Consider the following 19,327-nt stretch of genomic DNA (forward strand, 5'->3'; position numbering starts at 1 on the left):
GTCGTTTTGGAGCCTGTCCTGGAACTAGCTCTTGTAGACCAGGCTGGTCTCGAACTCACAGAGATCCGCCTGCCTCTGCCTCCCGAGTGCTGGGATTAAAGGAGTGCGCCACCACCGCCCGGCGGTAGGTAGATTTTTAAATAAGATTTGAAGATGAAAGAAAAATTAGACGACCAGGTGCAAAATAGAAGTATAAAATTTATTTTATACCACCCACAAAGTTCTGTATAATCAGGAATGATACAATTTGCAATAGCTTAAAAAAAAACACATGACAAAAAGATTTAAAATATATTTTCAATTACAGTATTCACTTATTCTTAGTTAGAACAATAAAAGAAAATTTATGCTTTAAACAAATGAGACATAAGGAAAATAAGACAATTTCCACAACTATTTTTACATTTGTTTCAATACTAGTAGTACATTTCAATGTATTTTACTACATAAACATGAAATCATATACAACTGCTGTGCACCAAAATTTAGCTTAATTAGATCTTTCAAGTAACATGCAATTCCAACTTACAAGTATTCAAGTACTGCTAGGAAGTGTTCCATTCTGTGCAGAGGACTCAGTATCAATCATGTATTAAAACCATCATGGCTATAAGAATCTCTTTCCATTTAATGTGAAGTGCTTTCCCTCATATGTGAAGAACTAAATCAATTATTTTTTGGAATCTTAACAGCATTTTCTAAAATAAAAATTAATTACAAAATTAATGAGATACAACAGTAGGATGGCAATAGGGAAAAATCAACAGTAAACGTATTCCAAGAGTTAGGGGCAAGGCTTTAACTTAGGAAAATGCTTATACGCCTAGGGGAAATTCAGCACTGAACATGAGTGTTTTCTTCCCACCAACGATACACCTGTAAACCAAGCTAATGGCATGCGTGTTCATTCATACTGTGGAGAAATAATTGAACTAGAATTTAATGTTGTTCTCTTTGCCATGGAATCGAACAGCTTTCTCCTTAGGGAACACGTCAGGATTTCCTAGTAACCCAAATATAACCATCAACCCACACATCACAATGCAAAAGCTGCCCATAATTTTAGCTAGAAAACCATTTCTGGAAAAATATTTCTCTTAAAGCACTTATCACAATATTAACCCCATAAAGGCTAAAAAAAATATGACCATACATTGCAATAAAAATATTTAATCTTTTCTATGAGCTGTGTTTGTAAAGTCAAATACAGTCATTTGATTCCAGCACAAACAGGTGCTGGTAATGGCCAGCTTAAAAGAGGGTCTTGAATATTCAAGGTTACTTTGCCCTCCTCCTCTCCCTCTGTGCCAAAAAATGTAATCACCAGTCAAAATATACTACTTCCATATAGAGAGGTCGGTAAAATAACCTATTAAGGAAATCACTAGAAACTTTACAAATACATCTCACCCTTCCCAACTCTCTAGGTAAATGTATATTTGCTCCAAAGATTTATATGGCTACAAGCGAAGCAGATGGAACACACACACACACAAACCCAACCCAACAAGACAAATCATACAATCTAGAGACAATACAACCTGTTAGAGACAATTTTGCGTATTTATAATAAAGGGCTAGGAACTAAAGTTATTCAGGTAACACCATCGCCTTCAAGAAACCTTCATCTCAATATATTTAAACAAATATATTAAACTTTGATTGTGAGGGGCTTTAAAAGTCCTATTTTAAAAATTACTTGGTGAAAAATTTATTTTGTCTTCCTATGAATAGTAAAGGGTTATTCTCTATGCTTCTGATCACTGAATAGGGTGTTTCACACATGCAATCCCTGCACCTAGGGATCATAGAACTTGGCCCTGGACTATATTGAATTTTCCAGGTCAGTTAGAGCTATATTGAGAACCTGCTCTACACACAATAAATTATAAACCACAAACCTAATCTTTAATGCATAAATGAGAACTTGAATATAGCTAGGTAAACAAACAGAAACAAAACTGCTAAGAAACATGTTTTATAAATAATTTATATATTTTTCTATTAGCTCTATTCAGTAAAACCCGAATTCAGTTTTTCCTGTATATTTACATGTAGCACTCTGAATTTGTGGGTGGCTCACTGATTAAGAGCACTTGTTACTTTTCCGGAGGATCTTGGTTAGATTTACAGCACCTTGATGGCAGCTCACAACAGCTGAACTACAGTTCCAGGGGACCATACTGGCTTCTATGGGCACTGCAATATGACACACACAGAAGCAAAGCACCCAAAATCACATTATTTATATTCGTAGACTTGCTCGGTGGCATGGAGTAAGCTACTAGCCATTCTTGCCACTCGCGGTCATGTGTAAGAGAGCTGTGTTTGGTATCAATATTGGGGATCAAAAGTTATTAAGACAGGATCTCATATAGTTGAGGCTGGTCTTAAATCTAAAATCCTACTATTAAATCATACTAAAATCTACCAAATCCTACTAAAGTCTCCCCATGAGCTGGTGTTACAAGTGTGTGGACCATACCAAGGGAGAAATTCTTATTTTGTTAAGATCATATTTGCTTTCAAAATATCACCTAGATTTTGGTGTCTACTTGAAGAGCACAGATAAGAAATGCTACAGGTACTTCTTGGTTTCAAGCTGGGCGTGCTAAAAAGAAAAGCACCAGAGCTTATTCTGGAACCTAGATCATGTGTAGTGCCTTGGGGCTGTAAGGTCTGAACTGGGGGTTTGTGTATAGATACCAGGGTTATCATTACCCTTTGCAGTTGAAGAATTTCAGAAATAAATCTAGCTTAGGAAACAAAAGATTGACTAAAATGGCCTGGCTGATTTGTAACATAGCAGATGGTATTGGAAAAGCCACATAAAAGAATGAGCATGGTTTAAATTGTCTTTACTCCTAACTGCACTCTTGATGCTTCCTGCAGTCTTGGGGAATGGTGCCCATTCCAGCATGGTCAATTGGGATTGGACTTTGTGACAGCCTGGACTACAGGAGTTGGTGTCTCAAAAAGGAAGGCAGGAGTGAGGAATCCAAACAATGGCAACTTAAATGAACCAGATGCATTTGCATAAGGGATGATCTGGGAGATGGAGCCAGGATACACAAGAGCAGATTTTTAATCACAAGGAGAAATCAGAAGGTGCAAAAGGAATAAGGAAAATTAATTCAGTAGAGGCTTTTCATAAAGTCACAAGATAATTTTGAACACAATGGGGCCTAAGGGTTAAATTGATATTGTGAATAACACATTCTGAGCGTCTTGGTTATCTGGGGAAAGAACTGGGGCCAATAAAAGGTTATCTGGGCAGGGTGCCCTGTGTCTATACCCTAACAAGTAAGAAAGATATCTAAATTAGGAATTTCAGAAAAAGCACTACAAGAAACAAAAAAACAAAGTCTAGGATGGGAAGGTGGATAAGAATGTTTTCTGAGCACATGCCAAGCCTTGGTGTAGGCAGAAGCAGGGGGAACCTCTGTCATACATACAAGGCCAGCTTGGTCTATGTCTCCCCAAGCTCCGGGCAAGCCAGGGCTGCATAGTGCAACCCAGTTTCAAAAGAGGAAATTCAACATTCTCAGCCATAGTTCAGGACTGACTACACAAGACCCACAAGAATCTAAATGTCCAGCTCCACAACTGAATACAGAAGCCCATTTCTAGTACACAGGTAAAAGAAAAGCATGCTCAGGCACACACGGAATCAGGTTGTGTGGGAGGACTCACTGTCTGAATGGCCTTCCTGACAACAGGATTGGCACTATATATTTTCTCATGCTATGAGAACACCTGCTTCACTTGGAAAAATCTAGAGGTCTTAAACAACCAAGCAATAACTATACCACAGGGCTAAATATGCCACATCGGAGAAAAACAAAGCACAGCAAGCTTGGGAGTGCTATGCACAATAAACCAGCATCCCCACTTATAAAGATGGCCACATCACAAGTAGCTGCCGGCATTTAACTAGGCAGGGGCAGGAAGGAATTGAGCAACCAGGGAGTATATACACTGAAAATACGCTTTCCTCCGCGTATTTCCACTCAGTCCTCAAGTACTCTGAACACTAGGTTCCAGAGAGAATGGCAAAGACAAGGACGGCCTTGTTTATAGGTAAGAGTTAATAGGCTGGTTTTCATTGATAGTCAAGGGAACCTTGACCTAATTTTACCATTACTTTTCTTTTTCTGAGCCTCCCTGGAGGCCAGAAAGCTGTTTTATTTTTGACTTGTGGAAAAATAAGGATAGTTCTCCGTGAGACTGTACTCCCGGGGCGAGAAAACTTGTGTAGTTCTAAGAACAGAGTGGCCTTCACGCGATTCCACGCTGATAGGTACCACCTGTTCTGTGGGCGCACGGCCTGAGCTTTGTGACTTCTACTGCAGTGAGATCACGACATCACTATACACTGAGTGGTGTAACTAAAGGCAACTTTGTTAAAGACTGCATCCACCTCCTCAGTTGGCGCATTCCCGCTAAATGTGCCCACGATTGATGGAAGACGTCAGTGATGTCACAGCTTTATCCTACATAGAAGTCTCTCAACGTGTTAGCTGTGTACATACTACTGTGGAATGTTGATCAGGAGTAAAAGTACTAGAAAGTAGTTGACTTCCTGTTAATCAAGTCAGCTACTCGAGGATATCATTCAGCTGAGTGATTGGTGACTGGCCTGCAGTTCTGCTAACATGCTGCAAAAGTTTACCCCTGTAGCCTCATGTCCCAACAATATATTTCCATGAAGCTAATGACGTGGTTCATTTGGTACCAGGTACATATATATGGTAGATATGAGGCTGCCAAGCACAAGAAGGAAAAACAGCTTGTTGAGGGGTGGAATACAGCTTTAATCTCAGCAGAGGCAGGGGCAGGCAGATTTCTGTGAATTGTAGGCTAGCCTGGTCCACCAGGAAAGTCCTCAGAGCATCAGCTGAGTTACTGTGGAGGTCATGTAACAATGAAACCAATCTTCTCAGGAAGAGTGTTAGGTCATCTCAAAGAAATTTCCTTTGCTTTTTCATAAGACCATTGTTGAGCCAGGCATGGTGGTGTATACCTTTAATTGCCAGCACTCAACAGGCAAAAACAAATGGATATGTGAGTCCCAGGGCAGTGTGGTTTACAGAGCAGGTTCAAGTTGGAAATCATTACTATTTTGTTTAGATTTTTCGTTCTGGCTGTCCAGAACTCACTGAGAGCCACCAGCCTCTGCTGGGATTAAAGGTGTGCTCCACCACCGCCTTTTAGATTGTGTCCTAGGTGGTAATTCAAGGAAAAACAAAATCAAATGGATCAATTAAATGTAAAGATTAAATTAAATGTGCATTTGAGGATGAATGGATGAATAAATGCACGGCATGGCAAGAAAACAATTTCTAGTGGGAGCTAAGGCCTAAAACCTCAAAGGTAACTTCAAAGGGAGCTTTCCTGATAGCACACACTAACAACAATACTGACGCACCTGAAGCAACAAAGAATCAGTTACATACTTACACATGTAAGAAACCCTAGGCTTTGAAAATAGACTTGTTCTTAAACAGAAATCTAAGGCACACAAAATAATCAGGTCAACAAATTACCCTACTGTATATACTGTATATACCCTACTGCATGTATTCACACATCTATTTGCAAATGGAATGTTGATGGGCACTTTATTTACAATCCCGACCTCTTCAATTCCCTTAGTCAGAAACTTCACACCATATATTATTTTAATAAGTTATTCTCTAGAGAGCTTTGCTGGAACTGTTTGCATTCGCACCGAGATTATGATGATAGTCGTGGACTTCGTATGGCATCTGAGAAGCACCATTAGGGTTCCTGGACTTCTGGAAAATCCAATTCTTTGAATGTCATAGCACCTGTGCATTTGAATTTCTTTTGGTTCTAGGTTTTGTTTAGGGTGTCTTTCTTGGTATATATATGGGAGGAACCTTGGAACGCAAAAGTAATCAGAATGCCAGCTTTACCTGTGACCTTCAAAATGGGGATTACCAAAGAAGTTTGAATTGCCAATTAAATTGTCAATAACCTAAACCCAAAAGGTTAAGATTAATGAATAGGCTCTTAATTGCCTTACAGCATAATTTTTTTTTATGTGACTCTGGGCCAGAAGCAATAGTGGTAATAGAATTTTCCCCCTCAATTATTTCTAAAGGATATTTTCTCATTTGGGAGGGAAAAGTTACTTGACTATTCTCATGTGGAAACACTGGGAGGATTTGATTGATCCCGATTTGTCCCCTTCTACCATTGAAAACGTGTGTCACGATGAAAACATCAATCATGAGGACACTAAAGACAATACTTTTCTAGTTAAAAGGGGGAAAATGATATTGGTGGCAATTTGTATTTTCAATTTTTTTGGATTTCATGAGTAGAGAACAGATTTAAATGCAGGCTGCAGTTAACAGGATGAAACTCTACACAGTAAATGACTTCTGCTATGCAAATACGCATACATAATAGACAATAGGGTTCTGCTACTATGCTATTTCAAGTTACTTTTAAAAATAGAAAGTGCTTTTAAAAATATATATATATATATATTTACAGTTAACGAATAGCCTCCAATCATCACTAGAATAAAGAACTATTTTATACAGGAGAGATATTGTAAGAGAAAGCATTTCATTGGTTTATTTCAAATGTGCAGACATATAGCAATGATCGGAAGATGCTGGAAGGATGGCACCATGAAACAATCATTCAGCTCATTACTACATGTTATGTGGTTAAGCACCAGGAACTATAGAGCGAACACTGTGTGTCTTGGTTTTTACATCTTATTGTAGGAACCTGTTAAAATCCTCTTTGTAGTAAAGAAACTTAATTTGAGCACCAAACTATGATTCTGTCATGGTCAACGCCTAACCAAGATATAAAACCAGTATCTTTGCTGAGAATGTATACCTTCCACCAATTCTCAATCAAAATAGTCACAGTTAAGTACCCACCCACTTCATAAATTTGACCTCGGAGTTGAAATGGGTGAAATGAAGATCCAGTAAGTAAGTAAACAACAACGTGACTTTCTTTTGAACAGCACCGTAGGAACTACACTGCACTAGCAAAGGCATTATGGGAAAAAAGCCTTCAGATCCAATGGTTGTAGGGTCCTGCAACATGAGTGAGCGCGTAAGGGGACACAGTGACAACATTGTCACGGGTTAAGGTTGGTGCAATACGAGAAGGAATATTGCACAGTAAATTGGCTACAAATGATGATTTATCAGGACCCTTCCGTTCTACAGCCTTTTTCTTAAAAATTTTAGACTCAAACTTAATCCTGTTGAAATAAAAACCATGACAGGGGAGAATCAGGCCTTTGTGCTGGTAGAATACCAGGGACATCCGTAGGGGGTCATTTCGGTTGGCATTTTCCACAGGGGTGGTGGCATGAAGCTCTCTCCGGGCACATTCAATCATCACTGAACCATGAATGGGTGCTATGGCCACTCCGCCAAAGCTAGGATTAAGGAAGATCAACTCATTGTCTGACCAATACTCCTGAATCTCAGGCTCGTCATCCTCAGAGGACTGGTCATCTGAGAGGGCTCCATCTGAGAGAGGCTCCTCTGCTTCAGAGTGCTGCCCGTCTTCCACCTGACAGGAACCCAGTTCATGAGCACAGTTGAGGAATGGTAGCTGCTCGGATGGGCTAGAGAGAGGGGTGTCTGCTATGGGGAGAGAGGGTTGAGGAAGAGCAGCTGCTTCACCAGGCTGTTCAGTTCCAGCACCAGCAGCTACATTAGCACCAGAGGGCATTGTACAGGGGACACCTCTACTTGTTTCTGGAAACCCGCCTGAGGCTGTGTTATTGTACGTACAGGTACCTGCTTCTTCATTCACCGGGTGATGAGTAGATGAGGCTGGTGAGAAGCTTTTAGTGTTGTCTGAACCTTTGAAAAATAAAATGGGGCTCGGTTTCAATTTGACTCTCGTTGCCTTGCTAAACCTCTAAGTTATCTGTCACTGGCTGGTTGCTTGCCTTTTCTCCTAAGTGGTTTCTCTGCCTCCTGGTGTTAACTCTTGAGTAGGCAAGCGCTCTCTTCTGATCTCAACATCAGGTATGCATGTCGTGCAGGTAAAATGCACGTGTAAAAAAGGATTTTTTTTTTTTACATCTCATCTTTAGAATATGTATGGAGTCCTCCTGTCTCAATAGTCTATGAACTAGTGTGTCATTTTGCCTGTCTTTCATATTCATTTGAAAATTAAAAACTCTGAACATTCTACTGTTATATGAGCTAAGATTTCAGACTCAGCTCGAAACATTGAGATCCTTTAAAAATCAAGTGGAAAGCCGCGCGCTGGTGGCGCCGCCTTTAATCCCAGCACTCGGGAGGCAGAGGCAGGTCCACAAGAGCTAGTTCTAGGACAGGCATAGCTATAGATAGGGAAAAAAAAAGTGGAAAGCAAAGAGGAAACAAATCTTGTACATGTATTTGTAACAACACGCCCAGTCCCAATTCCAGAATTATCAATGATATTAATGAGAAGGATTTAAAAAAAAAATACTGAATTAGGCAGACAACACTGAAGGACTTCCTGAAGGGGAAGTCTGCTGAAGGGGAAGTCTGTTAGAACGGGCTAGGAGGTGGGATAAAGGGAATATGGGAAAGGGGACAAGGCAGAGGGGGAAAGGGTATCTGTCTCAGAGGATGTCCTCTGGATAGAAGACAGACATGGCAGATAGGCAAGACAGGCTTTGAGGATAAAGGGGGAACCACCACGTTAGCATGAGCATGTTAATTCCGTGAACCAAAGGGGCTGATTAGCAAGGCAGAGAGAATGGGAGAAAAGGGCAAGGCCCGCCAGAGACAATGTCACCTCAACACTGTAACCAAGAAATCCATGAAGCATGAAAAAACATGAAATCATCATGCAACCGGGAGGTGGTGGTGCACACCTTGATGCCAAGCACTCGAGAGCAGAGATATTATGCACGATGAGCCTCAAAATACAAAAGCTATTTTAGTTTAAAAGACAGCCGGGCAGTAGTGGCACACACCAGCACTAACTTCCCAGGACACTCGCCTGGTCTGAAAAACACTGTCTCGAAAAACTAAAAAATAAACAAAAGCAACCAGGTAGCGGGTGTTGTTGACTGCCATTAATCCGAGAGGCAGGCAAATCTCAGCAAATTTGAAGCCTGCCTGGTATACAGGACAACTAGAGCTACATTAAAAAACCCTAGCCGGGCGGTGGTGGCACACACCAGCACTCGGGAGGCAGAGGCAGGCGGATCTCTGTGAGTTCGAGACCAGCCTGGTCTACAAGAGCTAGTTCCAGGACAGGCTCCAAAACCACAGAGAAACCCTGTCTTGAAAAACAAACCCCCCCCAAAAAAAAAACTGGCAGTGGTCCTTGGATATAACAGCTGATTGAAAACAAGGAAAGGCAATGGGCGCTGGAGAGACGGCTCAGAGGATAAGAGCCACGGGTTGCTCTTCCAGAGGTCCTGAGTTCAATTCCCAGGAACCACGTGGTGGCTCATCTCTGTAATGAGATCTGATGCCCTCTTCTGACCCACAGGGATACATGCAGGGAGAATATTGTATATATAATAAATAAATAAATCTTTAAAAAAATAATAATGTGAATGAGGATTTTGAGACGTGTTATAATTTGCTTATATATGTTGCTTTTCTTTGATTCTTTGCCTGTCTACACTGTCTAATAAATAAATAGCTAAATGTCCAGCAGCTGGGTAGAGAGAAAGGCCAGGTGGGGCTTGCAGGCAGGAGGAATAAATGGGAGAAATCTGGGATCAAAAAGAAGGAGGAGGAACACTAGCATCAAGTGAGAGTAATCGGGAAATTAAAAAATAAGAAGAGGGAAAACCCTCTCTGAAGATCAAGCCTTTCTGGGAGGGAAAAGTATTCAGGGAAAACCAGTCTGGCTCCTGGGGGCAGCGGGGTGTGTGTGTGTGTGTGTGTGTCACACTTACTGGAGGAGCTCCTCTTCCTTTTCAGTGCAGTGGGAGCTGGTTTCTTGTTCTGCTCCATCATAGTGGTCCTCCTCTTCCCACACCGAGGAATAGGCTCATTGAAACGGAGCTGCTTCTTCCTGGATGGCTGAACGATCTCAATGGCCCCAGAGCGGATCTTTTCTTCCATTCCCTCTCGGGAGCCATATTCATCGGTGTCGGCAAGCCGGTGTAATGGGAGGACGTGGAGCTGTTCGTCCTCAGGATTATTCTTGTCGCGGACATCTTTACGAAGCAAAGTACAAACCTGAGGCACAGGGAGGGGGGAGGAAGCCTGTGACCACTCATTCTATGTCTGGTTTCACAGATGCGTGATGGTTTGAATAAGAAAGGCTCCTTAGGCTCATATATTCGAAGGCTTAATCAACAAGGATGGAACCATGTGAAAGGATTAAGGTGAGGATCTGTAATAAAAGTCTCTGATCTGGATGTAGGTACCCCTCTGCCATGAAAATAGCACTGGAGGGGCTGGAGAGATGGCTCAGTGGATAAGAGCAGTGGTTGTTCTTCCAGAGGTTCTGAGTTCAATTCCCAGCAACTACATGGTGGCTCACAACCATCTGTAATAAGATCTGGTGCCAATTCTAGACTGCAGGGACACATGCAGGCAGAACATTGTATACATAATAAATAAATAAATAAATAAATCTTTTTTTTAAAAAAAAAAAAAAAAGAAAAGAAAATAGCACTGGAAAAATGGCCGTGGCAGCTCTTCCAGAGGTCCTGAGTTCAAGTCTCAGCAACCACATAAACATCTATAATGAGATCTGGTACCGTCTTCTGCCATGTAGGGATACATGGAGGCAGAACACTGTTATAAACAAGTCTATATTTCTATAACTCAGTGACCAGATAGCAAGTAACAAAGAACAAAGCCATCTGCAGTGCAGTTTTGTTTCAGTTGGTAGCAGTTGGCATAGTAATCCCAACTAAACATCAAGCCAGTAAAATACGCAATTCTAGTGTCTTTTTATTAATCGTAAATAAATGATCACCAAGTAAAACAAATAGATATCTTCTTACTTTCCTTCTCTTTAGAATCATTCCGTTTGAAGCCCAGTTAGGCTTCCAACTTACTATGAAGCAGGCATCCAGCTTTATTTGACGGATTTGGCTCCATCCATCAGGTTGTGTTCAGTCTAACCCTGGAGACTGCTGGGAACTTAACCTTGCCAACATGGTATAGCCTCGTTGACGAAAGCACATCTCTGGTAGTGAGGTTAGTGACAGGCTTCCTGTGGCCTGCACATGCCTGCCAGCATGTCGCCATGCTCCCCGCCCCACCATTACGGTAGGGAGCCACACCAATTAACGCGAGTCACCATAGTCATGGTGTCTCTTCGCAGAAACCTTAAGACAAGCCCTTGAGCTGTATGATGTGAAAATGTAAAATAGACGTAAACACAGATATACCCAGCACAATCTCAACCCTACCAATCGCAGGACTGATGGAAAAGATAACTGGGTTGACATTGTGCGTATGAGGTGGGCTTTTTTTGTTAGGTCTGCCTGCCTCTGCCTACCGAGTGCTGGGATAAAAGGCGTGCGCCACCACTGCCAGGCTAGATCTATCATTATTTCTTAAAGCATTTATTTGTAAATCAAAAACAAAAGACACAACACTCAGATGGCAGTTTGAAGCTATCCATAACTGCAGTTCCTTAATGAACTTCAGTGGCCACCAGGAATGCAGGTGGTATGTGTACATACACAGCCGAAACTATTACACACAAGGCAAAAAATTATAATTTAGCCAGGCAGTGCTAGAGCATGCCTGTAATCCCAGTACTCAGGAGCCAGAGGAAGGTGGAGTTCTAAGCCAGCCTGATCTGCAGAGTTCCGGGCCAGTCCTGTCTCAAAATACTAAACTGAATAAATAAAAATATAATAAATGTAATTCAAATCTATTTACGTTTCCTTTTTACTTTAGGGTTTATTATGTATATAATGTTTCTCCTGTATATACATCTCCATGCCAGAGGGCATCAGATCTCATTACAGATGAGCCACCATGTGGTTGCTGGAATTGAAACCAGGACCTCTGGAAGAGCCATCCCTCCAGCTCTATTCCAACCCTATTCTTGTCCATCCACTCCCAGTCCCTCTCTCCCACTGAACATGGAGATAAACCCATGACTGGATGCAGGAACCCAGGAGGGAAGAGGGTCCCAAGGGTCAATCCCAGGGTAGGGAAACTCACGAACACACCAAGCTTATAAGGTATACATGGAGAGGAAACAAAAATGGGTGCCACTGTCAACCCTCCTATGGACAATGTGCTCCTGGTGTCCTCGACCCTTTTAGCTCCTAGAAAGGGTCTAGCCTCAATTGTCCGGGCACTCACTACAGACACACACTAGTACAGAACACAGAGATTCAGGTGCCTTAACCTCTTGTTGGGTGGGGTTAAAAGCATGAGCAGCGAGAAACCTGGCCTCGAAAAAAACAAAAAACAAAAATAAATAAAAAAATAAAAAACCATGAGCAGCCATGTCCGGCACTTGGGAGGCAGTATGCTCTACAGACTGAGACCCAGGACATCCAGGGCTACAGAGAAACCATGTCTAGACGCGGAAAGCAAAGAGGACAAAGACCGAAAGTCACTTAACTACATACCACAGTGCTTCCATTAATCATGTTGTGAATGTCCCTGTGAGAATGGGCACAGAAATCCAAGCAACAGGTGACGCCAGAGAAAGGACGGCCTTTCTTAGTGCCAAGTCGACAGTCTCCAGCCACATCTTCATATTTCACCTGAGAAAAACAAAGAAAGAAAGAAAGACTTATGGGTGGTTTTGTCTACACATGACTATCACATGTGTGCACCTGGGGTTTGACCTGTGTCTTCAAAGGACCAGCCAGTATTCTATTCTAAACCACTGGATCTATCCCAGATGTTTTTTCAACTCCTACGTATGACCTTGTGTGTAGGTACAGTGTGCAAGAACCAGACAGGGTATTGATGGATGGCCGGTAAGATCCTCAGCGGATAAAAGTGCTTTGACTGTTGATTTGAGTTACAAACTGGCAACAGGCACGAACCCCTACCCTGAAACAATGAATGAATGAATGTAGTGTCTACGAAGCAGAAAGTTCCCATTTGTGAACTATAAGGTAGCTGCGTCTGTCCCTATTTTCTATTATGTTTGTTTTGTTGTTGTTTTGTTTTTGACAGGGTTTCGCTTATAACCCTGGGTGTCCTGGAACTCTTTTGAGACCAGGCTAGCCTTGAACTCAGAGTTCACCACACCCAGTATGTGTGTGCTCTGTAGAATCTTGGGAGCGCTTATGTGGGTGGTGAGGATTGAGACAGGGTCTCTCTGGATCCGTGAACTTTGGATCAGTGAAGGGCACTCTATGTAGACCAGGCTGGCTTCTGGGGTGGTGCACCCCTCCCAGAGCAGTGGGTAATTTAAACAGTAAGCCATCTTTTCTATCCCTACCATTTTGAAATAAAGTACCTTGTAGATCAGGATAGCCACCAACTTAATTTTGTTTATGTTTGGCAGATACAGAGAGCCTAATAAGGATGGCAGACCACTACTTCTAAGCAAATAGCCACCCCCCTCCGCCAATAATTAACAACTACTTACATAGAAATTTTACACGTACGCTTAATGAAGCCTACAAAAAAATTCACCTGATTTTGATAGGCCACAGGAGCCATCTGCTTGTAAATGGGAGCTAAATCATCAGCCAACTTCTGAAAAAGCTCTTCAAGTTTCTTTTCCTGCAGGAAAAGGTATAAAGGGCGTTACAGGTATAAAACTTCAGTCATTTCATGTTGGGGGCCTCCCATAATACAGTGAATAGAATACTAGACGTTATAACATGGAAATCTATATAATGAAGGATATATTCCAAATCTGCCCTTGATGCAGAGAATAAAAACAGAACTGGACTCTTGAAATAAACACAAACACAGAAATGTTTTCAAGTAAGCATGGCTACAAGCTCAACACTTGGCAGTCTAGAGAGTCTGGGAAGATTGGTAACCCGTACTGCTCTTGCCATATATACACAGTGTGGGAGGGGAGTTACAGTGGTAGTTCTCTTCTACACTATAAATGCTACAGACCAGGGACTATTGAGTCCACATTGAGAAAGCCCCATTTTATGGTAGTACCTGTTATATTGTGGACAAACGAGTGTCACAGAATGAAGAATTCATCGTCCGTATGATAGTTTTGGGTCAAGTTAAGAAACGAAGCAAAAACCTGCCCTTAACCATGAGGCAGTTCCCGCCTACTTGTGGCTTTGCCTTCCTGATGTTTGGGAGCATTGGACCTGCAGCAGCGCTCCAAGATAATATCACTTACTCGGGAGATGTCAGACATTCCCAACTTGGACTGTCTGATTTCATTATTTCGAATAAATATCTACAACCAACTGCGGCACAACATTTGGTCCCTGGAACGCTGTTCTTAGCGAGAACATTTGCAGAGACTCTTCACTAACTATGATCAATAAGGAGCATCTGGCTTTTCGAGACAGGATTTCCCTGTGGCTTTGAACTTTGAAGCCTGTCCTGGAACTAACTCTTTTTTTTCTTCTTTTTTTTTTTTTAATTGAAAAAAAAATTTTTCTGCCTCCTCCCCGCCTCCCATTTCCCTCCCCCTCCTCTCGCCCCTCTCCCCCTCCCCCCACTCCTCTTCTCCTCCCTCTCCAGTCCCAGGAGCAGTCAGGGTTCCCTGCCCTGTGGAAAGTCCAAGGTCCACCCCCCTCCATCCAGGTCTAGGAAGGTGAACATCCAAACTGGTTAGGCTCCCACAAAGCCAGAACATGAAGTAGGATCAAAACCCCGTGCCATTGTCCTTGGCCTCAGTTCTCATTCTCCGCCATGTTCAGAGAGTCCGGTTTTATCCCATGCTTTTTCAGTCACAGTCCAGCTGGCCTTGGTGAGCTCCCAATAGATCGGCCCCACTGTCTCAGTGGGTGGGTGCACCCCTCGTGGTCCTGACTTCCTTGTTCATGTTCTCCCTCCTTCTGCTCCTCATTAGGACCTTGGGAGCTCAGTCCGGTGCTCCAGTGTGGGTCTCTGTCTCTATCTCCATCCATATGGACCTAACTCTTGTAGATCAGGCTGGCCTCGAACTCAAGAGATCCGCCAGCCTCTGCCTCCCAAGTGTACCACTTCCCGGCGAAGTGTGCTGATTTTATTCTTTCAAACCTTTCCCCAATCCTTGGCTTTAGCTTATATATCTGATTCACACACCACTCTCTTCTGCCCCTGGGGACTCAGCTATACTGGCCTGACAGTTCCTGGCTTTTATCTTGCTTATAATGAAATCACTAATACTGTGACATCACCACTACACCTGGCTATAACACACTACAGCCAGTTCTACAAAATTGAGTTCCAGTACAGCCGGGGCTGTTACAGAGAAACCCTGTTTCTAAAACCTTGCTCCAATCAATCAATCAATCAATCAATCAATAAATAAATAATTTTTAAAAAAGTGCTTTCTTGGAAGCAGCTCAAACTGTTGTATCAAGCCAGTGTAATAGCAGAAATCTAGTGTTTTGACATCTAACATCTGATCTCAGCATGAAGCCTTAGCTGGTAGCAGTTCTCATGCCTTCCCCCACCCTACCACACTCAGTTTAAGAAATATTGTGATGTATCAGAGAGAGTCAAACATTTAATTAGGTGAAGAACTTTGTTCATAATAATGTACCGATTTAGTGATGGCAATGGATCCAAGTTCATGTTAAATTTAAGAAGATTAATAAATTCTCTACTCACCTGAGCCCTGTGTTCTGGAAACATCTGTCTGGGTTTTACGGGTCTCATGCGTCTTCTTCTGCTAAAACGTCGTGATCCAGTAATTCTCCTATAGTAGCTCTGTGAGCAGGAAGCTTTCTTTAGTCTTTAAAAGGCTAGCATATGGTTTGATCTACTCTGGCTAGGGTCCGTCTGGAAGACAGACCCATGGACAACTTAAATAGATAGTCTTTACCTGACGCATTTAGAAAATGAACACATATATATTTTTGTTCTCAAAAAATTTTAGGGACTATTCATGGTTATATACTGTAGATGGTGCCCGAAAATTAAAAAGGAAACTCACGTTTAATGGATAGTTTGGAGCAAGTCTGAACTTTCTGGGGTTTGGGCTTCTCCCAAACTTACAGCCGTTCAAAAACATGCTCCATGAACAGCCAAAGGAGAAAGAGGCGCCACATGTCTTTGGATTGAGGCCTTGGCAGGTGCAGGTGCGACTGGAAGATGTCAAACAGGATATTAGCAGAGCTCACAGTAATACAGAGATATGTTAAAATATTTCCCATTGCTAGCTGCATACATCCAGCCTAAAATTCACAATCGATCCTCTTCACTCTGAATCCATTTTTGGTTCTTATTTAACTAAAATTAATGTCTAAGGTTCTAAATCCAAGTAGACAGTAAGCTATCCTTGTTGACTTAGATATGAGGTAGAGTTCAATCTTCCCTAACATAACTTCATTTCCTTTCCATGGAACTTGAATTGAGAATACAATAAACTCTACAATCCCTGGCAAATTTAATGAAAGACTTTATGATATTATAACATGAATAATGTATAGAAAGGGTGTTTGATGAGGAACTGATAAATAGAATGCATCTCTGAAGCACTAAATTACTAGATTCAAAAACAACAAGACTAGATAATTAATTCTAAATAAACAAACCTAGCCCCTGTCATAAAAATAGAAAGTTAGCCGGGCAGTGGTGGCACACACCTTTAACCTGAGTGCACGGCCATCCTGGTCTACGGAGTGTGTTGCAGGACATAGAAACTCAATCTCAAAAACCTCGCCCCCCAAAACAAATAAAAAGGTAATCGAGGACTAAAGTTACAGAGAGCAGAGGGCGGGAAACCTCTATACATCTGAATTTTATTGATTTACTTCCTTATCTTCTGTGATACAGGGGAAGAGCTACTCCTCAGCTCTGAATTTAAGATGCTATCAAATTTAGGTGTGGGCAGGCAGTGGTGGACCTCTGTGAGTTCAAAGCCAGCCTGGTCTAAAAGAGCTAGTTCCAGGACAGCAAGGATGGTTACAAAAAAACAAAACAAAAATTTATAGATGTGAAAGGCAAAACAATGACTACATAAGATAACTGTGATGTTAGCTACACAATGAACCATGCCTCTAAATGCTCTTCAGACATGACCTGGGCACAAGGTTCAAGAACTTGGAAAAAGGAACGACAGGATGGATGTGAGGCCCAAAGGCTAAAATTAGCAACATAAGGAATATAAACTTGGTAGACAATTTTATATTCAGTTATTTTTTTTTTTTGACACAGGTTTCTCTGTGTAGCCCTGGCTGTCCTGGAACTAGCTATTGTAGGCCAGGCTAGCCTCTACCTCCCGAGTGCTGGGATTAAAGGGGTGCGCCACCACTGTCCGGCTTGTATGTTCAGTTTAAATCTACCACTGGGAAACAAACAGGGACAGCACACAATACTTAAGAAATGGTTATATGCTGGTGATTATAGGCTGGCGAGAAGGCTCAGTGGTTAAGAGCACTGAATCCTCTTCTAGAGATTCTGAGTTCAATTCCCAACAACCACATGGTGGCTCACAAGCATCTATAGTGGAATCTAATGCCCCTTCTGGAATGTGCATGCTAAAAAGAGGCAGGAGAATTGTGAGCACAGCATCTATACTATCTATTAAGGATCTGTCTTGAAAAAGGAAAAGTAATCTTTTAGAAAATTTACTCAGAATCATTAACACAGTGGTCTAAAGCCCAGGGCCAGCCATGCACAGATCTCATGATAAAGCCAGAGTTCCACACAGATCAGCTAGGGGGACACATGGGGTAGGGGAGATCACAAATACTGGAAGGCAGAGCGGAACTCCACAGATGGGATTTCTACATTAAATTTATTGGGAAGAGGCCTCAGGTTCTGATGAAGAATATTCCGTTGAAGGCCATTTCCTCACTGTTCAGTGGGTTGGGTAAGAAACAATAAGGAAATTAATATTATCAGTTTTTTAGATGGTAGGTATGTGCACATCGAGATGATAAATAAGGCTGAGGTTCAAAAACTAGCCCTCCAGCCTCATAAGTTCTTTTTTTTTTTTTTTTTTTGTTTTTTTTGTTTTTCCTTTGTTTTTTCGAGACAGGGTTTCTCTGTGGTTTTGGAGCCTGTCCTGGAACTAGCTCTTGTAGACCACGCTGGTCTCGAACTCACAGAGATCCGCCTGCCTCTGCCTCCCAAGTGCTGGGATTAAAGGCGTGCGCCACCACCGCCCGGCCCTCATAAGTTCTTAACAGAAGAAGGCCTTACTGTGCAGTCTTAGCTGCTCTCCACCCCATGAAGGTCCAGAAGCCTCGAGTATATAAGGTGTGTGCAGCCACACCCGGAAAGGCTGTTTAAAAGCCCCCACTACTCTCGTGACAGTTGCTACTTAATAGAGATAGGAGTGTCAAAGCCTCATTACTTTTCGTTGAGGGTACATCTGCGGTCAGTGGGATGCCCGCTGTAGGACCTCAAGTTCACTGTGAGCTCATCATACAGATAGTCGGCCATGGGGCGAGGGATGGCTTCCCAGATCATGATAACCACGACCATCACAGTCGTCGCGCAGAAGTGACCAGGTCGCACCCGGGCCAAACAAAGAATCTTCTCTTCAGAACCGGATCTTCTAAGTATCTGGAAAGCAGAATGGAGTCATTCTACACCATACATTCACAGGTCAGAGTGGTTTTCTACTGTGGCAAAATGATCTTGTACCCTGTAAAGACTTGTCACTTGTATGGGTTTAATAAGATGCTGATTGGCTGGTTGGTGGTGGCGCACGCCTTTAATCCCAGCACTTGGGAGGCAGAGGCAGGTGAATCTCTGTGAGTTCGAGACCAGCCTGGTCTACAAGAGCTAGTTCCAGGACAGGCTCCAAAGCTACAGAGAAACCCTGTCTCGAAAAACAAACAACAACAACAAAAAAAACAAAAAACAACAAAAAAAGATGCTGATTGGCCAGTAGACATGCAAGAAGTATAGGTGGGGAAACCAGAATAGGAGAATTCTGCGAAGAGGAAAGGCAGATAGTCACCAGCCAGACATGAGAATGCCATGTGGCTAACACAGACAAGAATTGTGGGTTAATTTGGGATGTAAGAGTTACTTAATAAGAAGGCTGAGCTAATAGGCCAACCAGTTTATAATTAATCTAGGCCTGTGTGTTCCTTTGGAACCAGGCAGGACAGAAACTGTTAACAGTTTTCTCACCCTTTGTTATATGAGCTTCATATAGCCTAGGAATCACCATAAAAATTTGTATCGTGTATGCCTGTGATTTATGTATATGAGGCATGTGAGGAGTTTGGTGCCTGGGGGCGTCAAGAGTGTCAGTTACATGTAGTCAAGGG

At 42.2% G+C, this 19,327-nt stretch overlaps 1 protein-coding gene across 2 annotated transcripts in view; it reads right to left on the reverse strand.

The window, feature by feature from the left end:
• Nucleotides 1–392: 392 nt before the first annotated feature.
• The window catches only part of Tet1 (tet methylcytosine dioxygenase 1), a 50,992-nt gene continuing 32,057 nt past the window's right edge, over nucleotides 393–19,327 (reverse strand). For both annotated transcript variants that reach the window (XM_057751321.1, XM_057751322.1), the window contains 7 exons: nucleotides 18,400–18,611; nucleotides 16,033–16,183; nucleotides 15,708–15,806; nucleotides 13,602–13,691; nucleotides 12,578–12,715; nucleotides 9,923–10,208; nucleotides 393–7,871 (listed from right to left, as the gene is read on the reverse strand). In XM_057751321.1, the coding sequence (XP_057607304.1) occupies nucleotides 7,066–7,871; nucleotides 9,923–10,208; nucleotides 12,578–12,715; nucleotides 13,602–13,691; nucleotides 15,708–15,806; nucleotides 16,033–16,183; nucleotides 18,400–18,611 (1,782 nt within the window). In that variant the 3' untranslated portion in view covers nucleotides 393–7,065. The remainder of the gene's footprint in view (nucleotides 7,872–9,922; nucleotides 10,209–12,577; nucleotides 12,716–13,601; nucleotides 13,692–15,707; nucleotides 15,807–16,032; nucleotides 16,184–18,399; nucleotides 18,612–19,327) is intronic.

The sequence above is a fragment of the Chionomys nivalis genome, chromosome 19 (genome assembly GCF_950005125.1).
Source record: "Chionomys nivalis chromosome 19, mChiNiv1.1, whole genome shotgun sequence".
Taxonomy (NCBI): Eukaryota; Metazoa; Chordata; class Mammalia; order Rodentia; family Cricetidae; genus Chionomys; species Chionomys nivalis.